Consider the following 22,811-nt stretch of genomic DNA (forward strand, 5'->3'; position numbering starts at 1 on the left):
GTAGACATGTTGTAGTAAGCCAATTACTCCAAAGTGTGCTTGAAGGTTTGTTTGAAAACGCCCTGTTTAGGAAAAGATCAAGCTGGATCTTGACATGTTTTGTTCTATGTGCACTTACAGCATGTAATAACATATACTTCCTGCATATTGTTTATATTATTCTTAATATTAAAAGCGATTTAGGTTACAACTCAGCATCGACTTCAAAATGTGTTAACCCCATCCAATCCATCCAAAGTATCCTTAAATGTTGACTATTTGGTACCATATTTCTACATTTATCTTGAGAACTCAATGTTGTCAAGTGAGGTGTATGTATGCACAACATTGCACATTAATTCATTCTATCCAAATCACCGAAGGTTGTTTAATGGCAAATTGTCTTAAAATAAGACTATTTTCAGATCTTCAGACCTCAGGACATGGATGATTTCAGATTTGCCCAACAGACATACAGTAAATACCATAAACATTAGATAATCTGCTCGCTTGTGGTACATGTACTTAAATTAATTTTATACAGGTGTATTAAACTATTGATATGATATTGCAATTATATCATACTGCTGAAAGGAAATCAGCTGTTCGTGGAGTTGTCACTTTCAAGCCAGACAGTGAGTGTGCATGAAAATAATAATAAATAATACAAATGTTATAATAATGTGTGGTATTGTCTTTTTAAATTACTGTTGTATTGTGTGTGATGTCTAAGATTCTTATATACTGTGTGTATATATATACAGTGGGGAGAACAAGTATTTAATACACTGCCGATTTTGCATGTTTTCCTACTTACAAAGCATGTAGAGGTCTGTAATTTTTATCATAGGTACACTTCAACTGTGAGAGACGGAATCTAAAACAAAAATCCAGAAAATCACATTGTATGATTTTTAAGTAATTAATTTGCATTTTATTGCATGACATAAGTATTTGATCACCTACCAACCAGTAAGAATTCCGGCTCTCACAGACCTGTTAGTTTTTCTTTAAGAAGCCCTCCTGTTCTCCACTCATTACCTGTATTAACTGCACCTGTTTGAACTCATTACCTGTATAAAAGACACCTGTCCACACACTCAATCAAACAGACTCCAACCTCTCCACAATGGCCAAGACCAGAGAGCTGTGTAAGGACATCAGGGATACAATTGTAGACCTGCACAAGGCTGGGATGGGCTACAGGACAATAGGCAAGCAGCTTGGTGAGAAGGCAACAACTGTTGGCGCAATTATTAGAAAATGGAAGTTCAAGATGACGGTCAATCACCCTCGGTCTGGGGCTCCATGCAAGATCTCACCTCGTGGGGCATCAATGATCATGAGGAAGGTGAGGGATCAGCCCAGAACTACATGGCAGGACCTGGTCAATGACCTGAAGAGAGCTGGGACCACAGTCTCAAAGAAAACCATTAGTAACACACTACGCCGTCATGGATTAAAATCCTGCAACGCACGCAAGGTCCCCCTGCTCAAGCCAGCGCATGTCCAGGCCCGTCTGAAGTTTGCCAATGACCATCTGGATGATCCAGAGGAGGAATGGGAGAAGGTCATGTGGTCTGATGAGACAAAAATAGAGCTTTTTGGTCTAAACTCCACTCACCGTGTTTGGAAGAAGAAAAAGGATGAGTACAACCCCAAGAACACCATCCCAACCGTGAAGCATGGAGGTGGAAACATCATTCTTTGGGGATGCTTTTCTGCAAAGGGGACAGGACGACTGCACCGTATTGAGGGGAGGATGGATGGGGCCATGTATCGCGAGATCTTGGCCAACAACCTCCTTCCCTCAGTAAGAGCATTGAAGATGGGTCGTGGCTGGGTCTTCCAGCATGACAACGACCCGAAACGCACAGCCAGGGCAACTAAGGAGTGGCTCCGTAAGAAGCATCTCAAGGTCCTGGAGTGGCCTAGCCAGTCTCCAGACCTGAACCCAATAGAATATCTTTGGAGGGAGCTGAAAGTCTGTATTGCCCAGCGACAGCCCCGAAACCTGAAGGATCTGGAGAAGGTCTGTATGGAGGAGTGGGCCAAAATCCCTGCTGCAGTGTGTGCAAACCTGATCAAGACCTACAGGAAACATATGATCTCTGTAATTGCAAACAAAGGTTTCTGTACCAAATATTAAGTTCTGCTTTTCTGATGTATCAAATACTTATGTCATGCAATAAAATTGCAAATTAATTACTTAAAAATCATACAATGTGATTTTCTGGATTTTTGTTTTAGATTCCGTCCCTCACAGTTGAAGTGTACCTATGATAAAAATTACAGACCTCTACATGCTTTGTAAGTAGGAAAACCTGCAAAATCGGCAGTGTATCAAATACTTGTTCTCCCCACTGTATATATATTAATTTGTGGCAACACAATATTTTACACAAGTGAAAAACCCATGCAAACCCCACAAACCATAATTTAGAGTTTAATTGAAGTTGGTGTTAGATATGACAGCAGGGAGATTCGATTTTTCAATGTAAGTCATCAGCAGACCCCAACTTAAGTCTGCTTTCTATCAAAATTCTATGTTGCCTAGCATTGCCAACTATCCATGACGACAGATAATTTTGGTCAAAGAATGACATTTTGTTTTGTTTTGGTTCGATTGGTTTGTTTTGGTTCAACCTATGAAGTCAACCACTCAGCTGTCAAAGCAAAAGCTGTCAGTGAAAACGTGTAAAATGACTGCTGCCCCTGCCACACCTTGCCGCCCACCCCCTGGCTTCACTGCCCTGGCTGTGGCCACCCCTGCCATGGTCATACCCCGAATGACTCGCAGAAGACCACCAGCCATTGCTGCCCCAGAGGCTGCTTCTACAGCTGGCCCTGGAATGGACGACACCTTTGTCATGATTCTGTACAACATGTACCTGAGGATCTGCGCCCAGGTAAGAACACATGATACTTGTTGGATATGACTGAAGTGTGATTCTGATGCATCTTCTTAAATTTATAAATATAGTTACTGCAATACGTCTCCCACATCTCTAAATGGATTATCCGTCTCATTATATTGCTCTTGTTTTCCTGTTCTCTCAGGAGAAGGAGAATGCCGAGCTGAAGATAAAGTGCTACCAGCTCCACACTGAGGTGCTGAGGGAGGAGAGGGCTGTTCAGAGGGCAGAGGAGTGGGTCCGCGAGAACCAAGACAGCCTGCCCAAGCTGGAGAACATTCTCCTGGCTAAGGAGGAGAGGCTGAACCAATGCACTGGCTCACTGACGAAAATCATTGATAAGACAGAGGAGCTGCGGCCCAAGGGGGATGAGGTGTTTGACCAAGCCCAGAGGCTGCAAGCCACCCTGGAGAGTCTTCGCTGGAAGGTGGAGGAGGAAGAGGCACAGTGGCTTATCCAGGGATACCAGGAGCACTATGCCAGCCTGGAGCATGAGAAGGTGCAGGTGGTCCTGGAGGAGAAGACCAAGGAGGAGAAGGAGGTGATCTTGGAGGAGGAGACCAAGGAGGAGAAGGAGGTGATCTTGGAGGAGGAGACCAAGGAGGAGGTGCAGGTGGTCTTGAAGGGGGACACTAAAAAGGAGAAGGAGGTGGTCTTGGAGGAGGTGACCAAAGAGAAGAAGACCGAGAAGAAATCCAGCTGCTTCAGGTGATGTTCTTGCTCAGAAGATTCAAGAGAAGAGCAGAGACGAGAATTGACGATAAGAGAAGTGAAGTGATGAAAAGAGGAAGTGCCACATTATTCCTTTGCCGTCGATTGTTTGCAAATAAATACATATTTTGTTTAACTAAAAGTATACAAGCCGCCTGTACCTGTTTGTGGTGGTTCTTGCATCATTTCATCAAACATATACTTTGATTAAATTCTATGAGGGAGGATAATGGTTAGAAAATACTTTAAGTTACTGGGTTATATAAAACAACTGACAAATACATCAAGGCTTACTGATGAACAATGAACATAACACATTGTAAAAGCAAAATAATGAGCATATGTTATGCAGTGTTCCTCCTGATCTATAACAACGTGTTTGCTATAATCTAGTGACATTTCTACATATTGAGACAGTTGCCCCTAAATTAAGCTTATATGGAAGGGTAAAATGATTTGGAGGTGTCACTAAGAAATAGCCTATAAATTTAGATAGCACTGATAAGCATTGTCAAAATACTAAGACATATTGTGTGACCTATTAAATACTGTTAGACTACTGTACTTTTCTCTCACAGATACAGTACAAAACTCGCCAGAAGTGACTTCACTACAATAGTCGCTGTACTGTTGACCATTGCCATAATACATCAGTCTAGCTGTACTTCTGGAGACTTCCTTAAGTGTTTTGTCTGACTTGGAAATTGATGAAGATTAAGCATTACCCCTGTATATAAATGGCCGATGGTAAAGGACATTTTGTTAAGTGAAGGCTTGTATTCACATGGAGCGATAGCCCTGTAGCGTGTCACCTGGAGTCAAGGACAACATGAATGACAGGAAATATCACTGGGGGTCTGGACTGAGCAGAGACATTCCACACTGTATCTGACATACTGTTTCCGACATACTGCTTCAGTATGTCTCCTTCAGTATGTCTCAAAGAGAGCGGCAGCATGTTAAGAGATATTCGTTTTGTTTTAGACTATAAATATTAGGTTGTGGTTGAGTCTTATCAACTTTAAATTTGCATTGGAGCAAGACTTATACAACAGATCTCATTAGCTATAAGAGCTTCATGAGCTGTAGGGCTCACTTTGCATTTGGACTAAGATTACAGTTGGTAGTATCAAACCATATACAGTGGGGGAAAAAAGTATTTAGTCAGCCACCAATTGTGCAAGTTCTCCCACTTAAAAAGATGAGAGAGGCCTGTAATTTTCATCATAGGTACACATCAACTATGACAGACAAAATGAGGAAAAAAATTCCAGAAAATCACATTGTAGGATTTTTTATGAATTTATTTGCAAATTATGGTGGAAAATAAGTATTTGGTCAATAACAAAAGTTTCTCAAAACTTTGTTATATACCCTTTGTTGGCAATGACACAGGTCAAACGTTTTCTGTAAGTCTTCACAAGGTTTTCAAACACTGTTGCTGGTATTTTGGCCCATTCCTCCATGCATATCTCCTCTAGAGCAGTGATGTTTTGGGGCTGTCGCTGGGCAACACGGACTTTCAACTCCCTCCAAAGATTTTCTATGGGGTTGAGATCTGGAGACTGGCTAGGCCACTCCATGACCTTGAAATGCTTCTTACAAAGCCACTCCTTCGTTGCCCGGGCGGTGTGTTTGGGATCATTGTCATGCTGAAAGACCCAGCCACATTTCATCTTCAATGCCCTTGCTGATGGAAGGAGGTTTTCACTCAAAATCTCACGATACATGGCCCCATTCATTCTTTCCTTTAAACGGATCAGTCGTCCTGGTCCCTTTGCAGAAAAACAGCCCTAAAGCATGATGTTTCCACCCCCATGCTTCACAGTAGGTATGGTGTTCTTTGGATGCAACTCAGCATTCTTTGTCCTCCAAACACGACGAGTTGAGTTGAGTTCTATTTTGGTTTCATCTGACCATATGACATTCTCCCAATCCTCTTCTGGATCATCCAAATGTACTCTAGAAAACTTCAGACGGGCCTGGACATGTACTGGCTTAAGCAGGGGGACACGTCTTGCACTGCAGGATTTGAGTCCCTGGCGGCGTAGTGTGTTACTGATGGTAGGCTTTGTTACTTTGGTCCCAGCTCTCTGCAGGTCATTCACTAGGTCCCCCTGTGTGGTTCTGGGATTTTTGCTCACCGTTCTTGTGATCATTTTGACCCCACGGGGTGAGATCTTGCGTGGAGCCCCAGATCGAGGGAGATTATCAGTGGTCTTGTATGTCTTCCATTTCTTAATAATTGCTCCCACAGTTGATTTCTTCAAACCAAGCTGCTTACCTATTGCAGATTCAGTCTTCCCAGCCTGGTGCAGGTCTACAATTTTGTTTCTGGTGTCCTTTGACAGCTCTTTGGTCTTGGCCATAGTGGAGTTTGGAGTGTGACTGTTTGAGGTTGTGGACAGGTGTCTTTTATACTGATAACAAGTTCAAACAGGTGCCATTAATACAGGTAACGAGAGGAGGACAGAGGAGCCTCTTAAAGAAGAAGTTACAGGTCTGTGAGAGCCAGAAATCTTGCTTGTTTGTAAGTGACCAAATACTTATTTTCCACCATAATTTGCAAATAAATTCATTAAAAATCCTACAATGTGATTTTCTGGATATTTTTTTCTCAATTTGTCTGTCATAGTTGACGTGTACCTATGATGAAAATTACAGGCCTCTCTCATCTTTTTAAGTGGGAGAACTTGCACAATTGGTGGCTGACTAAATACTTTTTTCCCCCACTGTACATCTATATTTAGAGATAGGTCTATCAGTAAAGTGCTGCTGGGAGTTCACATGCACAGTATGCGGGTCCCTCCGTTTATTAATGTTTTGGCAGTTCAAAGGACGTTTCCATGGCAACAAGCCCCAGCAGATAGACAGAAGAGATGTAAATGTTATTGGTCACACATAGAACAAGAAGCGCATCATCCTGTTGGTGGGGATAAGCGGAAATCGAAAACACTGACTAAAATGACTGCTTTGAAAAAGGAATTGGCAGTAAAAAATAACTGTCACTGTGGAACTTACTAAAGCTGTCATCAACCTATTAAACATAGTGTGATATCCGGCTAGCTAGGATAGGCTATTTTCCCCTTTTGTTTGTATTTTCAGACATATTTGCGTATGTTTGTACGTGCTCAAAGCATTACTTCTGGGGAATTTAGGATTGAGTGTCCAGTCACGTATTCGTCTATACATGACATCCAGGCTACTTTGAGGTGACACCCTTTGTCACACACACTCACATCCCCTCTCTGACCTATTTCTCTGGTTGGCTGAATGACTGGAAAGGGCACTCTTAGATCCAAACAAGGACAAGGGATTTGTGTGACACAGTGTGTTTAGAGAAGCACATCCCCTCACCATAACGTACAGTACACACACACACACACACACACACACACACACACACACACACACACAAAACATCCTAAATCATGTCCTGTGATTAAAAATCCCCTTCATACTACGCTACCATAAGCAGAAAACGGTTTGTTCCTCGAAATCAGATCATATCACAGCATCCTTGTTTTAAAACACACTCCTGTCTCCGTCAAACCCCCCTGCTTAGGCTACACGTACACTAGCCATCTCTCATTTCCAATGGATTTTCTCTGCTGATTATATCAAAGCAATAATTGTGTCTGTTTTTCCACTCAAACAGCAAAGAGCATTACTCAAGAATCTTTCCTTTACAGCAGGGTTTCTTAAACTGGGCCCTGGGCATGTGAGAGGTGGGTCGGACAATTTGGGTCACGGGAGGATGGTCCATTTTTCATTTGGCTCTCGAGCTGAAAAAGTTTAAGAACCATTGCGCTAAAATTGTGATATAGTTCTACAACCAGCCCACATAAAACATCTTAACCCTGAGGCCATCCATGTTTGACCACTACAGTTGAAAGGGTTATGTAAGGGGTGATCAAAAGAAAATGGCAACAATGCTAATTCTCTGCGTTCGTCTAAAGAACCTGTCACAATGAAGTCTCCCATTGCAAACCCTCAGAAAGAGGGCCTGAGAGGAATCAAGGCCACACTAACAATACCATCCCAATAGCCTTTCCTGAAGCCTTTGAACTGGGATGTGCTTAGCAATTACTGGCTGTTAATGGGGCCCTGGAGTGGGCAGGAACCATGAAATGATGATAGGAAGTGGTGGCAAATGGATGGTGCACGGCTGCAGGCATGCCATTCTGCACGTCTACCCCACTGCCCACTGATTGTGCGAAGCAAAGGCGTTGGGCGTTAGCTAAGGCGTACACACACACACACACACATATGTGCAGACACACTCCGATACAATCACATAGACGTCACACATACTGCACTACTGGACTCAGTGTGATGCATATGATTGAAGAAAGCCGTCAGCTGTTAAATACTGTATTCTCCGCACAGACAGCGCACAGTAAACATATCTTACTTTTAAATTATACTTTTTTTTGTTACCTTGTACCCCTTTTCTCCCCAATTTTGTGATATCCAATTGGTACAGACTCGGAAGAGGCGAAGGTCGAGAGCCATGCATCCTCCGAAACACGACCCTGCCAAGCCGCACTGCTTCTTAACACATTGCTCGCTTAACCCGGAAGCAAGCCGCACCAATGTGTCGGAGGAAACACTGTACAACTGGCGACTGAAGTCAGCGTGCATGTGCCACTAGAGTGCGATGGGACAAGGACATCCCGGCCAGCCAAACCCTCCCCTCACCCGGGCGACGCTGGGCCAATTGTGCGCCGCCTCATGGGTCTCCCGGTCGCGGCCGGCTGCGACACAGCCCGGGATCGAACCCGGGTCTGTAGTGCCTTAGACCGCTGCGCCACTCGGGAGGTTTGCTTTTAACTTCTTGATGAGTTATCAGTCGGCGAGTGTTAAAACTAGGCCTATCCAAGTTCTCTTACCTCTTGATGAGCTTGATGGACTTGAAGGCCTCGTCCATGTTACCGATGGTCAGGTAGAAGCTGAAGTTGAGCATGGCATCGCGGGTGGCCTTTTCACAGTTCTCCAGGCCCTGAAAGTCCCGGAGGGCTCGTCTGGACACCATGTGGGGGGACTGGGCAGCCGGGGCCGGGGCTGAGGCCTGGGCCAGGGATGGAGATTGGGTGGGGTCTGGAGCTGGGGCCTCCTCCGCCTCTGGATCCCTCTCACCAGGCTGGGTGTTGATGAGATTAGTATTAGCTATTTCAATACAATGTGACTTCAGAAATGTTGTGTTATGCTTCCATGGGCTCTAGTTCCCTAATGCATTGATTTGTCCAACCTCATCTCTGTTTCAAACACTTCACACCTGAATATGAAAATTCCCCACACAAACAATACTAATGTATAACTACACCATGTGTCATTGTCGAAATTCAACATAATTGTTGGAGTGGGGTAAGATATTCTTTCGGGAAACACTTTATTTTCTCCAGAGATAGAATCTGTCTCTTGAAGCATTTTTCTATTATAGCGTGATAAAGTTCAATACTGGCAGCCGACTCGATTATACATAGGCTGCTTGATTAGGAAGGGAAAATGACACGCGCACACACACACACACACACACACACACACACACACACCTATTGTAGCGGCACTCAGTCCTTTATCATAGAAAGATTAGGCTCAATGAAAGGAAACGTCCTCGGATATGAGACCTAAGGCTAGTAGGGAGACACAGACAAGACAGGCAACAAAAGCAGTGGAAATAGACATCTAAGAAGACATTGACCCTATCCAACCAGTGGAGTAGGGTGTATAAGCCACAGATATCCTATTAAATTTTATATGTCATTCTATGGTACAAGCTACAAAACATGGACCCTACACATCTAACTTATGCATCTGAATACTGTGGTGCATTCTTCCTATGTAAAAACATATTTAACTTTGAACGGTCTAGATTACATTGTTCTGTTAATCATTATAACCCAATGGAGGTTTTACAATGCCACTAGCCTAGGAAAAGAGGACAGGACTATGGAAAAGCCGAGGAGATTTGAAGCACTGACTAACTGAAGAAGCAGTAGATACTTACTTCTGGTAAAGAGATACCACCCCTCCGAAACAACAGCTGGTGTGAATGGAAGCCAAGCACAAACACAGACAGACATGCACATGAAATATGACAAATTCACATACACTCAAGAAAGAGAGGGAGGAAGAGATCAAGCAAAGATTAGGTAAAATGAAGAGAAAGACCAACAGAGTTTTGTGAAAATAACCTCTGAGGGACAGGATGTGGAAGAGAAGCAAGAGAGCAACCCTACCTTACAAGTAATTTACAGATGTAGGATCTTAATTTGATCACTCTTTTGTTGATGAGAATTTGCCTGCACAGCAGGTTTAAAAAGGCTTCTAAAGTTTGCAATTTCCATTTAGAATTTCAGACTTGATTTGCCGTAAAGTAAAATGTATCAACCACTACAAAAAATGTCCATGAATTATAATCCATATAATAATTCACATTTCCTGTTGCTACATGATTTATTTCCTGCTGTAGCAAACTGGCTCAAATTAAGATCCTACATCTGTAGTCCTACTGAAAATCATGATGACATAATGAATAATTTGAACAGTACATCCCTTGTAAATTAGAAAATGAGTACACAAAAGAGTAGACATACAGTAACGAATGGCCTCACCTTAAGTAAAGGGATACCATTCACTACCCTGCAGGTAATGTACTGTACATTGGTCATTGTCCCTACCTTACAGGTGAAGTAGTAGTAGGGAACGTCCAGGGCCAGTAGCGCCTGCAGGCCGGCTGGTTTGGGGTAAGAGTCCTGCAGGAGGAGCCCATGTTCCTGAGTGCAGAAAAACGTCACCACGAGCACATCCACCTGCAGGAGACAGCAAATACATGCTATAGGTTACATAGGTCATAGCACAGCGGACTCAGAACACATCCACACTTAATATGTATTCAGTGTTTCCCCTAGGATTCTTTTCAGCAGCAGTGGGAAAGGGAGGGGGTGGGGGTCTCAGGGGGTTTTGTAGAATGATTGTGAGAAGGTCACTCCTGGTGACTTTTTAAAAAGGACATTCTATTCTAAAATGCATGAATATGTAATTATGTTGACACCATGTTAAATTTAACTGATGCGTGCCACTGCACTGTAGGGAGATGATGAGGAGCAAGCGGTGGCTGAGAGCTCGTGGCTCTCATTCGCGCCACTGCTCGCTCTGTTTGCTAGAATATACGCTGTAACTTGTCACTCTGATCTTAAAGGGATGGTGCGACGAGATTTTGGCAATTAAGCCCTTTTTCTACCCAGAGTCAGATTAACTCATGAATACCATGTTTATGTCTCTGTGTGCAGTTTAAAGGAAGTTGAAGGTAGTTTTGCGAGCCCTTGCTAACTAATGCTAGTTAGCAATTGAGCTAACTCTAGTTAGCAACTTTCTTCAAACTGCACGCAGACACATAAAAATGGTATCCATGGGTTCATCTGACTGGGTAAGTACAAAAAGGTCTTAATTGCCAAAATCTCGCACTATCCCTTTAAAAGTTGGTCTCCGCAGAAAAATATATAAAAATAAAAAACATTGAGAAGAAAAATGACAAAGGAAAAATAATGAATATAGGGGAAACACTGGTATTGTATACATGTGACATGTATGATATTACCGATAAACAAAATAGTTATTGAAATTGATATTAACAAAATAGAGCACTATCTTTATCGCAATTCATTCTGAAAACAGGCCTATAATAAATTATTTGTTGTCAAATCTTGTCAATGTGATTGTACATTACAGTACGTAACATTTTTGTTTGGTGAGAAGTAGCACAATGACGCAACCCCTACCCTGTCCAGATGGTCCATTTGGGGAGAGTCAGAGTTGACCAGTACCGTCTCACACACAAACAGACGAGGCTCGTTCTCGTCCCAGAAATGAGACACAGGACATCTCTCGCTCAGCTCTGTCATTGGCCGTCTGGAACACACACCCACACACAGTCAGAAAACACAAACACAGTCAAAGGAACACACACAGTCAAAAGAATGTACACACACACACACCTTTCTGTGTCGTCGGCCTGTGAGATGCCACTAGGCGGTCTGCCAGTGAAGAAGTCAAAGTGAGAGAGTGTGTCCATCTCTACGTCATAGAAGTACATTCTGTGGTCAGGTCTCCCATTCACCTTAGAGAGATAAATAAAATCAGCAACAAGACAATGAACAACTTGGTAGAAATATAATTTAACAGAGTTGGAAGTGTAGTAATTAAAATAACTTCATTGCAAATAACAAGAGCAAAGTTTATCTATGAGATCCTTCCGAATAAAGTCAAGGTTCTGTGTCTCTCAGTGTCCACTCACCAGAGTGACCAGGATGCTGACTTGGTTGCCGTTGGCGTTACACTTGACCGATCTCAGGGCTCCCAGATTTGGGGTCAGGTCCACTAGGTTCTTAGCACTGCAGTGGGCCTTGGCTTCTCTATACACACATACAGTAACAGACGTATATACAGTCTATACAATGACGTATGCAATGACCCCTGAAAATTGTGCTGCAATATGCAATGAAAGGGGTTAGTCTTTCGCTAGCTATGTAAAGCAACACAACACAATTGAGACCTGCAAAACCAAACAAAATTGGCCTCGCTCATTCACTTACTGGCTAACGATACTTATTTGAAAAAGTGGCATTACAAGTCATGTAAATTGAGCGGAGGTATCAGGGTTTTTATATGTTTTTGTGTATACCTGCGGGTGAGGTCAAAGACCTTGATGTGAGCTGTGTCTGTTCCCACCACCAGATAGCCCTGACATACACTGAGCAGCACAGGGTTGCCCTCTGCCTCAGAGAAGGCTAGTAGCTGCTTCACTGTGCCCTGGGAGACAGAGTCAGAGAGATACACACTGCTTATTTACAATAGACAAAAGACACACAATGCTTATCTATAATATACAGAGTAGGATCTTCATTTGATCACCCTTTTGTCGCTGAGAATTTTCCTGCACAACAGGAAATGCAAACTTGTAGTGTATTTGAGGTTTAAAAAGTCTTCTAAAGTAGTAATTTTCACCAATTTGTCCTAACGAAAAATGTATCAACCCCTAAAAAATGTCCAGTAATTATAATCCACATAATAATTTACATTTCCTGTTGCTGCAGGATTATTTGCCTGCTGTAGCAAACTACCAAAAAATTAAGATCCTACATCTGTAGGATACAGACAAAAAAAGAACACTGAAATAGATTTGACAGGAGCCTTGAAGCCGTATGAGGCAGTATGCATACTGATTGTGTGTCCGCGCGTGCATGCGTCTGTATGTATCTGCGCCTGCGTGAGTGTGGATAGGCAGAGGGTTCTAGGTAGGGGACTGACCTGTGGTGTGCGGACCTGGACCCTATTGGGCTCCACAGTGTAGATATTCTCATCATGCACAGCTAAGACCTGGGACTCACACTGGAAAGAGCCTGGGGACGAGCAGGAGAGGAGGGGAAGGGACAGGAGGATTCACACAGGGCTTAATAACACTAAGCATCGGTCTTAACGCAATGCTTATGACAGTGTTATGCAGTGCCATGCTGGTGTGTACTGTTGTCACTGTTTAGCTGTGTAGCCACTTTACCTGTGTTGCGTAGAGTTGTCCCTGAGGTTTCGTACACAGTGACCTGCTTCCCGTTCCACACTGTGACTGTGTCCTGAACACACATCACGTAAACATCAGATGCCTAATATCTCAGTCATGGTAAGAGACCACTCAACACACCTCAAATACTCCTTAGATAACACACCTGCTTGTGTGAGACGGACACAGTAAAACTGTCACATTGAGCAGAAAACTAATTATTTGATAGCCTCCTAAGTCAAGCTAAACCAGGGGTTCCCAAACTTTTTTGGCCCGTGACCCCATTTTTCGTGACCCCACCATGTAAAAAAAAGTGATGTAATCAACAGCCAATGTTCACTTCTTTAATTGGGGCTATGACAGTCTATAACAAATCAGTCTGACAGTACTTTTGACATTACTTCAAATCTGAAGGAAGTATGGTTTGAAGTGACTGAAATGCATCAGAAAGGTATTTGGAAGTTCAGAAGATCATCAGGTAATAATTTTGTATGCTCTTCTGTGTAGAAAATAACATCTTCATTGAGGTTCTTTCCCTCCCCGTCTGATTTAGTGCCTGGTCTTGAACACTCTGTTCTAATAAGTCCCGCGCAGCTTGTGGGCGTTGTAGAGGGAAACAGAAGACGCATACGTATTCCTGAGAGTCTTTTCCTTCAGTGATGGGGTCATAAAAGATAGTCACATTTGTAGAAAGAAAACAGAAACGGCTCTGTTTATTACAACCGCATCTAGCGGCTACCGGAGGTTACTGACGTAACCCCGGTTCTATGAACTAAGCTCTATATAATAATTTTTTGTTTCTCTCGCGACCCCATTTTCAAATCAGGCGAGCCCACATGGGGTCGCGACCCCTAGTTTGGAAACGCTGAGCTAGACATACACAGTTGGTGAGCAGGGCACATTTTTAGCTCGTTACCTTGGTGACGGCTCACGGGACACATTTTTGGGCTGGTTACCTTGGTGACGCAGACGCCCTTGATGTGCATGTCGGAGCGCAGGGTGAGGTGGGAGTTGGTGTTGAACATTGTAAGGCTGAGCTGAGAGGGGGTCAGCTGCACCGCTGCCACCTGCTGGCCGAAGTGGGCAGACATGACGTGCTCACAGAGGATCAGCACTGTGGTCACACTGTTGGCCGCCAGCAGGTTCAGGTTGGAGCCCCACTGGAAACACACAAGACAATTGCATTCAGACAACACATTATTGTAAAACTGTAATAACATAGTCACTGACTAATATAACTGCACTCTGTCTATGAGTCCGGTGATCGTATTGTAGCCACAATCAGTGAAATCCAATGGTTTAGGTGTCGACAAACAAAAAAGCGCATTGTAAACTAATCTTGATCGGATCTGTCAAAACAAGGTGATGGAGAGGTGATGGACGAGGATATAATACTCTGTGTCTGTGTCGTCGCCAAGTGTCAATACAGTATAATGTAGTACTGTAGTATACCTGGAGCTGGGTGACATTGCCCTCGATCTCCGTGGGTGTCTGTAGTTTCCACTGGGCTTTGGTGTCTGTCCTGGTGTTGGGCTGGCTCACCATCCTCCACAGAGCTATACGTCCCCTGTTGGTGCCTGCAGCTAGGATCTCTGGGAAGACGCAGGGGAGTGAGGGCAACATCTTGAAACAATACAAATACGACCATTTCTATGCCTAAATATCATTTTTTTTAAAGAATTGCCTATTAGAGCGGTGAATGCATAGCCTGGTCCCAGATCAATTTTGTTCCATCTTGCCGATTCCTATGGTGGTCATTGTCATAAACAGTGTGCACTGGAGACAATGACCATAGGAGTTGCTGGCAAGCTAACACAAACAGATCTGGGACTAGGTTAGTGGATGTATACTGTGTAATAGTAATCCATTTAACATAAGTCTACCATAGCACACCATTGTTCATTCCTACCTTTGGCTGTGCAGTAGGAGACACAGTTCAACACCTCTCCTTTCTCAAAGCCCCGGCTCTCATCCAGAGAAAGCACATAGTTGTCATCTCTCTCCAAGTCCCAGAGCCTACAACACAATGTATGTCAGCTCCACAGTCAGTGTGTGTGTGTGTGTTTGTGTGTTTGGTTTTACTATCCTTGTGGGGACCAGAAGTGGGGACATTTCACTGGTCCCTACAAGGAAAATTGCTATTTTAGGCTTAGGGGTTAGGGTTAGAATTCGGGTTAGGGGTTAGGTTTAGGAGTTAAAGTTACGGTTAAGGAAAATAGGATTATTAATGGGAATCAATTGTTTGGTCCCCACAAGGATAGTCAAATCTAATCAAATTGTATTTGTCATATGTGCCGAATACAACATGTGTAGACCTTACCATGAAATGCTTACTTGTGTGTGTTGGTGTGTGTTTGTGTGTGTCTGACCTGATGACCGGTTCCCCTGTAGCTGTGATGAGGAGGCCTGTCTCTGTTGAAACGATATCTGCACTTTGGCCACTTTTTCCACTCAGCTTCACCTGCGACAACAGAACATATAAACACAGAGTCACACACGTACACAAACTTGAATTCAACTGACAGTGACACTGTACCTTCATGAGCTCATGGGCTCCCCCCTCAGGTCCCAGAGTGTACTGCGACAGCATAAGGGTTTCCGTGACAACGGCCAGGACTTCTCTCCTCTTCAGATAGAAGAGTTTCTGGATGGAGCCGTCCACACTGAGCACTGGGCTACTCCTGCCATGCTCATCCACACAGTGCACCTTGCCTGGACACAGAGTCAATACACACACTCAAACACACACACCTATGCTCGCACAGTGACAGTACTGCTTCAGATTTCACTTAATTACACAGGGCAGTGCACCAAAGCTAAACACACTCTAACCGTTGAGGGTCTGGTTTGGAGGAATTTCTCTACAGGCCCAGAGGCGAGAGGTCTCACACACACACACACACACACACACACACACACACACACACACACACACAAACACACACACACACACGTAGGGGAACAACGCAGGTAAAAACACAGAGTTTGAGAGCGTCTAACCGTCTGCCGTGCTGACGTAGAACACCAGTCCCTCCTGAGGGCCCATCTTGAGCGGCGCTCCATTCCCAGCCTTCCTCCAGTTGAACATGTCCAGGGCACTCTCGTCCCCGCCCACTGCCGCCCGCGCCAGCATCGCCACATCCCTTGGAACCAACCACAGTTAGCATTATACACTGGGACAGGAGCTTAGTAGAACGGTTTCCAAACTATGCATTGTGACACTGACCCTAGCCTGAATCCCAGATCTGTTTGTGCGGTCTTGCCAACTCCTATGGTCATTGTTACGCCAAACAATGACTAACCGGTGCCCCCGCACATTGACTCTGTACCGGTACCCCCTCTATATAGCCTCCCTACTGTTATTTTATTTTACTGCTGCTCTTTAGTTATTTTTTACTTATCTATTTTTACTTAACTTTTTTTCTTAAAACTGCATTGTTGGTTAAGGGCTTGTAAGTATGCATTTCACTGTAAGGTCTACACCTGTTGTATTCGGCGCATGTGGCAAATAAAATTTGATACGATTTGACAATGGCCATAGGAGTTGGCAAAATAGCACAGCTAAGGTCTTTCAAATGTTACTCTTTCTGACCCAGTGAATGACCAAACCATTTTTCTAGCCAGGACCCAGTCTTGAGCAAGACCCAAGAGAAACAACTGCAACGCACCAATGGGTTTGGGTCCCGACCAACAATTTGGGAGACAGTTCCTGGCTTAACTTACACTTGGCATTTATATGCTTAATAGCAGGGCGAGACAGTGTCAGTGCCATTGATTTACAACCAAAGATAACTTCACAACAGTGATAATATGGATACAATTTGTTGTCCTAGCTAAAAATAACATTGAATAGTTGCATAAAACCTGGACTCTAAAATATTTATCCACATACAGTATATCAGGGATCCCCAATAGGCGGCCAGCGGGCCAAATGCTGATTTTATTTGGCCATCCAAGTTTTCTGAGCAATAAAATAAAAACTTTATATATAATTTTCATTGTTGGACATAAAGGACTGTTAAATCACCAGGAACTAAGCTCAAAGTGATTTTCATTTAGGAAATATATTCCCACGCATAAATATAGAGGCATATGTGATTGTATCCCAATGTAATCAAGGTTTGAAATGATTCTGTTTTTGTCAAATACTATATCTGTTTGGGCTTCTTGTTGTCAATTTGCAGTGTACAAATTATTTATAACTATGTTCCGGTCCCCCGTCCATCCACTCAAGAAAAGAATCTGCCCGCAGGTTAATGTAATTGGGGACCCCTGCAGTATATCAATTGAGGCATCTCTTTGTCAAGAGCTTATGCAGAACAATAGCCTGCTCTGACTCAGAACCTTTTGGGGTCCTTATAGGGTTCTAGTAACTCACTCTCCCGGGGGTGCTGGTCTGAAGATACAGTAGGTTAAGGGCTTGGTGTAGTCATGCTTCACTATGTGATTTCCCTGTAGTCTTCCTCGGGCGTCCACCTTCCATAACGCCAGAACTCCCATCTACACGGAGCAACGACAGTTCATTCACACACACACGCCCAATGGCCGATTCCAGCGTTATGGACATTACATTTGCAAGAAAAATCACAACTTTAAATGTCTCACAGAATGGACAAACAAAATGTAAATGAAACTTTTGATGTGTGTGTCTATAGTACCCCTTCGGGGGGGGGGAGTGTATACCCCCAAAAGCAGACTTGTAAATACTGACGTTGAAGAAATAAAAAAAATAAGAAGCGTTATGGATGTTACATGAAATGGACAAGCATAAGTCTTAAGTCAAAACATGGATTGCCATTTCGAAGGAAACACTTGGCTGAACACAAAAAACATAATTTTGAAAAGACTGTCATTTCCTTTATTAGTTTAGAGGAAAACCTACTTATGGATGTGATACCCTCCGTTATGGATTTAGTGTCTGAAATAGATGTTAAAATCTATCATAATACATTTGTTGTCATTTGGAAGGTTTTTAAAATGTCAGAAGAAGCCTTATGACTGCATAATTACAGGTAGCCTGAATAATATACAAGGGCAGGCACCACACCCTAATAAGTAATGTTTATATCTTTATATATCAAAATTAACCTGTGCCATTTGAATTTAGACACCGATTTTTCTGTATAAAATTGTTCCTGAAATATTGTAACTAAATATGCAAATGAGACAATATACATGTGCCTATAGTACCAATAGATGGGCTTTCAATTGAAAAAGACACTCCAGGACTAAACTCATCTCATCTTTCTATCTAAAAAACAGTACTACCATGTATGAGAAATGCATTTCAGCATATACAGTCGTGGTCAAAAGTTTTGAGAATGACACAAGTATTGGTCTTCACAAAGTTTGCTGCTTCAGTGTTATGAGATACAGTGGGGGGAAAAAGTATTTAGTCAGCCACCAATTGTGCAAGTTCTCCCACTTAAAAAGATGAGAGAGGCCTGTAATTTTCATCATAGGTACACGTCAACTATGACAGACAAAATGAGGGAAAAAAATCCAGAAAATCACATTATGGTGGAAATTAAGTATTTGGTCAACTACAAACAAGCAAGATTTCTGGCTCTCACAGACCTGTAACTTCTTCTTTAAGAGGCTCCTCTGTCCTCCACTCGTTCCCTGTATTAATGGCACCTGTTTGAACTTGTTATCAGTATAAAAGACACCTGTCCACAACCTCAAACAGTCACACTCCAAACTCCACTATGGCCAAGACCAAAGAGCTGTCAAAGGACACCAGAAACAAAATTGTAGACCTGCACCAGGCTGGGAAGACTGAATCTGCAATAGGTAAGCAGCTTGGTTTGAAGAAATCAACTGTGGGAGCAATTATTAAGAAATGGAAGACATACAAGACCACTGATAATCTCCCTCGATCTGGGGCTCCACGCAAGATCTCACCCTGTGGGGTCAAAATGATCACAAGAACGGTGAGCAAAAATCCCAGAACCACACGGGGACCTAGTGAATGACCTGCAGAGAGCTGGGACCAAAGTAACAAAGCCTACTATCAGTAACACACTACGCCGCCAGGGACTCAAATCCTGCAGTGCCAGACGTGTCCCCCTGCTTAAGCCAGTACATGTCCAGGCCCGTCTGAAGTTTGCTAGAGTGCATTTGGATGATCCAGAAGAGGATTGGGAGAATGTCATATGGTCAGATGAAGGTCAGTGTTTGGAGGACAAAGAATGCTGAGTTGCATCCAAAGAACACCATACCTACTGTGAAGCATGGGGGTGGAAACATCATGCTTTGGGGCTGTTTTTCTGCAAAGGGACCAGGACGACTGATCCGTGTAAAGGAAATAATGAATGGGGCCATGTATCGTGAGATTTTGAGTGAAAACCTCCTTCCATCAGCAAGGGCATTGAAGATGAAATGTGGCTGGGTCTTTCAGCATGACAATGATCCCAAACACACCGCCCGGGCAACGAAGGAGTGGCTTCGTAAGAAACATTTCAAGGTCCTGGAGTGGCCTAGCCAGTCTCCAGATCTCAACCCCATAGAAAATCTTTGGAGGGAGTTGAAAGTCTGTGTTGCCCAGCGACAGCCCCAAAACATCACTGCTCTAGAGGAGATCTGCATGGAGGAATGGGCCAAAATACCAGCAACAGTTTGTGAAAACCTTGTGAAGACTTGTTATTGACCAAATACTTATTTTCCACCATAATTTGCTAATAAATTCATTAAAAATCCTACAATATGATTTTCTGGATTTTTTTCCCCTCATTTTGTCTGTCATAGTTGACGTGTACCTATGATGAAAATTACAGGCCTCTCTCATATTTTTAAGTGGGAGAACTTGCACAATTGGTGGCTGACTAAATACTTTTTTTCCCCACTGTATTTTTGTCAGATGTTACTATGGTATACTGAAGTATAATTACAAGCATTCCATAAGTGTCAAAGGCTTTTATTGACAATTACATTAAGTTTATGCAAAGAGTCCATTTTTGCAGTGTTGACCCTTCTTTTTCAAGACCTCTGCAATCCGCCCTGGCATGCTGTCAATTAACTTCTGGACCACATCCTGACTGATGGCAGCCCATTCTTGCATAATCAATGCTTGGAGTTTGTCAGAATTTGTGGGTTTTTGTTTGTCCACCCACCTCTTGAGGATCAACCACAAGTTCTCAATGGGATTAAGGTCTGGGGAGTTTCCTGGACATGGACCCAAAATGTCGATGTTTTGTTCCCCGAGCCACTTAGTTATCACTTTTGCCTTATGGCAAGGCGCTCCATCATGCTGGAAAAGGCATTGGTCGTCACCAAACTGTTCTTGGATGGTTGGGAGAAGTTGCTCTCGGAGGATGTGTTGCTACCATTCTTTATTCATGGCTGTGTTCTTAGGCAAAATTGTGAGTGAGCCCACTCCCTTGGCTGAGAAGCAATCCCACACATGAATGGTCTCAGGATGCTTTACTGTTGGCATGACACAGGACTGATGGTAGCGCTCACCTTGTCTTCTCCGGACAAGGTGTTTTCCGGATGCCCCAAACAATCGGAAAGGGGATTCAGCAGAGAAAATGACTTTCCCCAGTCCTCAGCAGTCCATTTCTGTTGTATTTTTGACTTTGTTTTGTTTTACCCCATATGTAACTCTGTGTTGTTGTTTTTATCGCACTGCTTTGCTTTATCTTGGCCAGGTCGCAGTTGTAAATGAGAACTTGTTCTCAACTGGCTTACCTGGTTAAATAAAGGTGAAATAAAAAATAAATAAATAAATCCCTGTACCTTTTTCAGAATATCAGTCTGTCCCTGATGTTTTTCCTGGAGAGAAGTGGCTTCTTTGCTGCCCTTCTTGACACGAGGCCATCCTCCAAAAGTATTCGCCTCACTGTGCGTGCAGATGCACTCACACCTGCCTGCTGCCATTCCTGAGCAAGCTCTGCACTGGTGGTGCCCCGATCCCGCAGCTGAATCAACTTTAGGAGACGGTCCTGGCGCTTGCAGAACTTTATTGGGCGCCCTGACGCCTTCTTCACAACAATTGAACCTCTCTCCTTGAAGTTCTTGATGATCCGATAAATGGTTGATTTAGGTGCAATCTTACTAGCAGCAATATCCTTGCCTGTGAAGCCCTTTTTGTGCAAAGCAATGATGAAGGCACGTGTTTCCTTGCAGGTAACCATGGTTAACAGAGGAAGAACAATGATTTCAAGCACCACCCTCCTTTTAAAGCTTCCAGTCTGTTATTCTAACTCAATCAGCATGACAGAGTGATCTCCAGCCTTGTCCTCGTCAACACTCTCACCTGTGTTAATGAGAGAATCACTGACATGATGGCAGCTGGTCCGTTTATGGCAGGGCTGAAATGCAGTGGAAATGTTTTTGGGGGATTACGTTTATTTTCATGGCAAAGAGGGACTTTGCAATTAATAGCAATTCATCTGATCACTCTTCATGACATTCTGGAGTATATGCAAATTGCCATCATCAAAACTGAGGCAGCAGACTTTGTGAAGATTAGTATTTGTGTCATTCTCAAAACTTTTGACCACGAATGTATTTTCCAAAAGAATCGTAGCTAGAACACATCATTCTCAAAAATGCAACAATTGCTTTAGGGAAAGTCTGAAGAATACATTCCAGAACAAGCACACAAATGTGGTGAATGCACAAGCTTCTAAAGCTAAAAAAAATACATCAATATCCATCACATCCACAACCGTTATGGATGTTACAGATATCATAATGCTGAAAAAGGATACTGACAATGAAAAGAGAGAAACCAATTATAGACCATATAAAACCTTAATGTAAGTTAGCATTACAGAGAAAGTTTTAAGATGATCCAAAGTAAGGTGCATGTTTTACAAACACTTTTCCTAAAAACATTATGGATGTTACATTGCCTGTCTCAGTCACCCTCCAATCTTTACAAGACTATAGAACACGCAAACTAAACTCAAGACACTTAAATGTGGTCTGTATTGCTTCATTAACATCTAATCTGTGTAACTATAATAGCTGTTAGTGTAAAAACAAGCTCTGTGAGCTTTGTAAGAGCCATGAAATATGATTGACTGAAAAGTATCAAAATTCATGCAATTTCCTTAAACTTGTCAAATAAAGCCTGCACTTCAACATATAGACCTTAGGGATAATTATGAACGTGGTTTCTTTGGAAATGACTAACTATATTTGTGCATACTCAGGTTTACTTTTACACGGAATCACCCAAAGACTGAGGAGACTATGAAAATATCTCCACTACTTTGGATATTCTAGCGTGTGTATCAAATGCTTTAGTAGTCTGTGTGTGTGTGTGTGGTTTGTGTGTGTGTGTCTGCTTGTCTGTGTGTTCACACGCACTCACCTGATCCCCAGTGACCAGGCGGCTGCCGGAGCTGCTCCACTCCAGCAGGGTGATGCAGGCGGTGTGTGTGGCGGGCAGCGGCGTCTGCTCCCCAGAGGGGTGTGTGAGCAGCAGCACCTCGCCTGTCTCCCAGCCCAGAGCCAGCAGAGGTTTAGTGGGGTGCCAACGCAGCACCGTGGGCTGGAAGGGACGGTCCACGTGGCAGCTCCCTACGTGCTCCCCCTACATGATGACAGGAGAGCAGTTCAATCAATGTATTAGTAGCAGTTCCATACTTGTCTACATCAAAGCAGTGAAAAGGCCCATGACCCAACATCAACGGAGG

General features: G+C 43.2%; 2 protein-coding genes across 4 annotated transcripts in view; one reads left to right on the forward strand and one right to left on the reverse strand.

The window, feature by feature from the left end:
• ift140 (intraflagellar transport 140 homolog (Chlamydomonas)) overlaps window positions 1-22,811 on the reverse strand; it is a 43,749-nt gene that overhangs the window by 19,785 nt on the left and 1,153 nt on the right. Inside the window, exons 3-19 of one of the 3 annotated variants that reach the window (XM_041877306.2) lie at window positions 22,487-22,708; window positions 17,543-17,664; window positions 16,165-16,307; window positions 15,701-15,876; window positions 15,534-15,625; window positions 15,074-15,180; window positions 14,617-14,756; window positions 14,121-14,324; window positions 13,165-13,237; window positions 12,918-13,009; window positions 12,292-12,419; window positions 11,905-12,022; window positions 11,606-11,727; window positions 11,390-11,519; window positions 10,289-10,420; window positions 9,616-9,651; window positions 8,498-8,748 (exon numbers count right to left, since the gene is read on the reverse strand). In XM_041877306.2, coding sequence (XP_041733240.2) covers window positions 8,498-8,748; window positions 9,616-9,651; window positions 10,289-10,420; window positions 11,390-11,519; window positions 11,606-11,727; window positions 11,905-12,022; window positions 12,292-12,419; window positions 12,918-13,009; window positions 13,165-13,237; window positions 14,121-14,324; window positions 14,617-14,756; window positions 15,074-15,180; window positions 15,534-15,625; window positions 15,701-15,876; window positions 16,165-16,307; window positions 17,543-17,664; window positions 22,487-22,708 — 2,288 coding nt within the window. Of the gene's footprint in view, window positions 1-8,497; window positions 8,749-9,615; window positions 9,652-10,288; window positions 10,421-11,389; window positions 11,520-11,605; window positions 11,728-11,904; window positions 12,023-12,291; window positions 12,420-12,917; window positions 13,010-13,164; window positions 13,238-14,120; window positions 14,325-14,616; window positions 14,757-15,073; window positions 15,181-15,533; window positions 15,877-16,164; window positions 16,308-17,542; window positions 17,665-22,486; window positions 22,709-22,811 lie in introns of all 3 variants that reach the window. The other 2 variants (XM_041877289.2, XM_041877298.2) reach the window with 2 other exon arrangements.
• LOC121567348 (trichohyalin-like) lies at window positions 2,581-3,703 on the forward strand. The gene is made up of 2 exons (XM_041877332.1): window positions 2,581-2,888; window positions 3,040-3,703. Exons 1-2 carry the CDS (start codon window positions 2,628-2,630, stop codon window positions 3,604-3,606), a joined length of 828 nt encoding a protein of 275 aa, XP_041733266.1. The 5' UTR covers window positions 2,581-2,627; the 3' UTR covers window positions 3,607-3,703.

Source organism: Coregonus clupeaformis, chromosome 1 (genome assembly GCF_020615455.1).
Source record: "Coregonus clupeaformis isolate EN_2021a chromosome 1, ASM2061545v1, whole genome shotgun sequence".
NCBI lineage: Eukaryota > Metazoa > Chordata > Actinopteri > Salmoniformes > Salmonidae > Coregonus > Coregonus clupeaformis.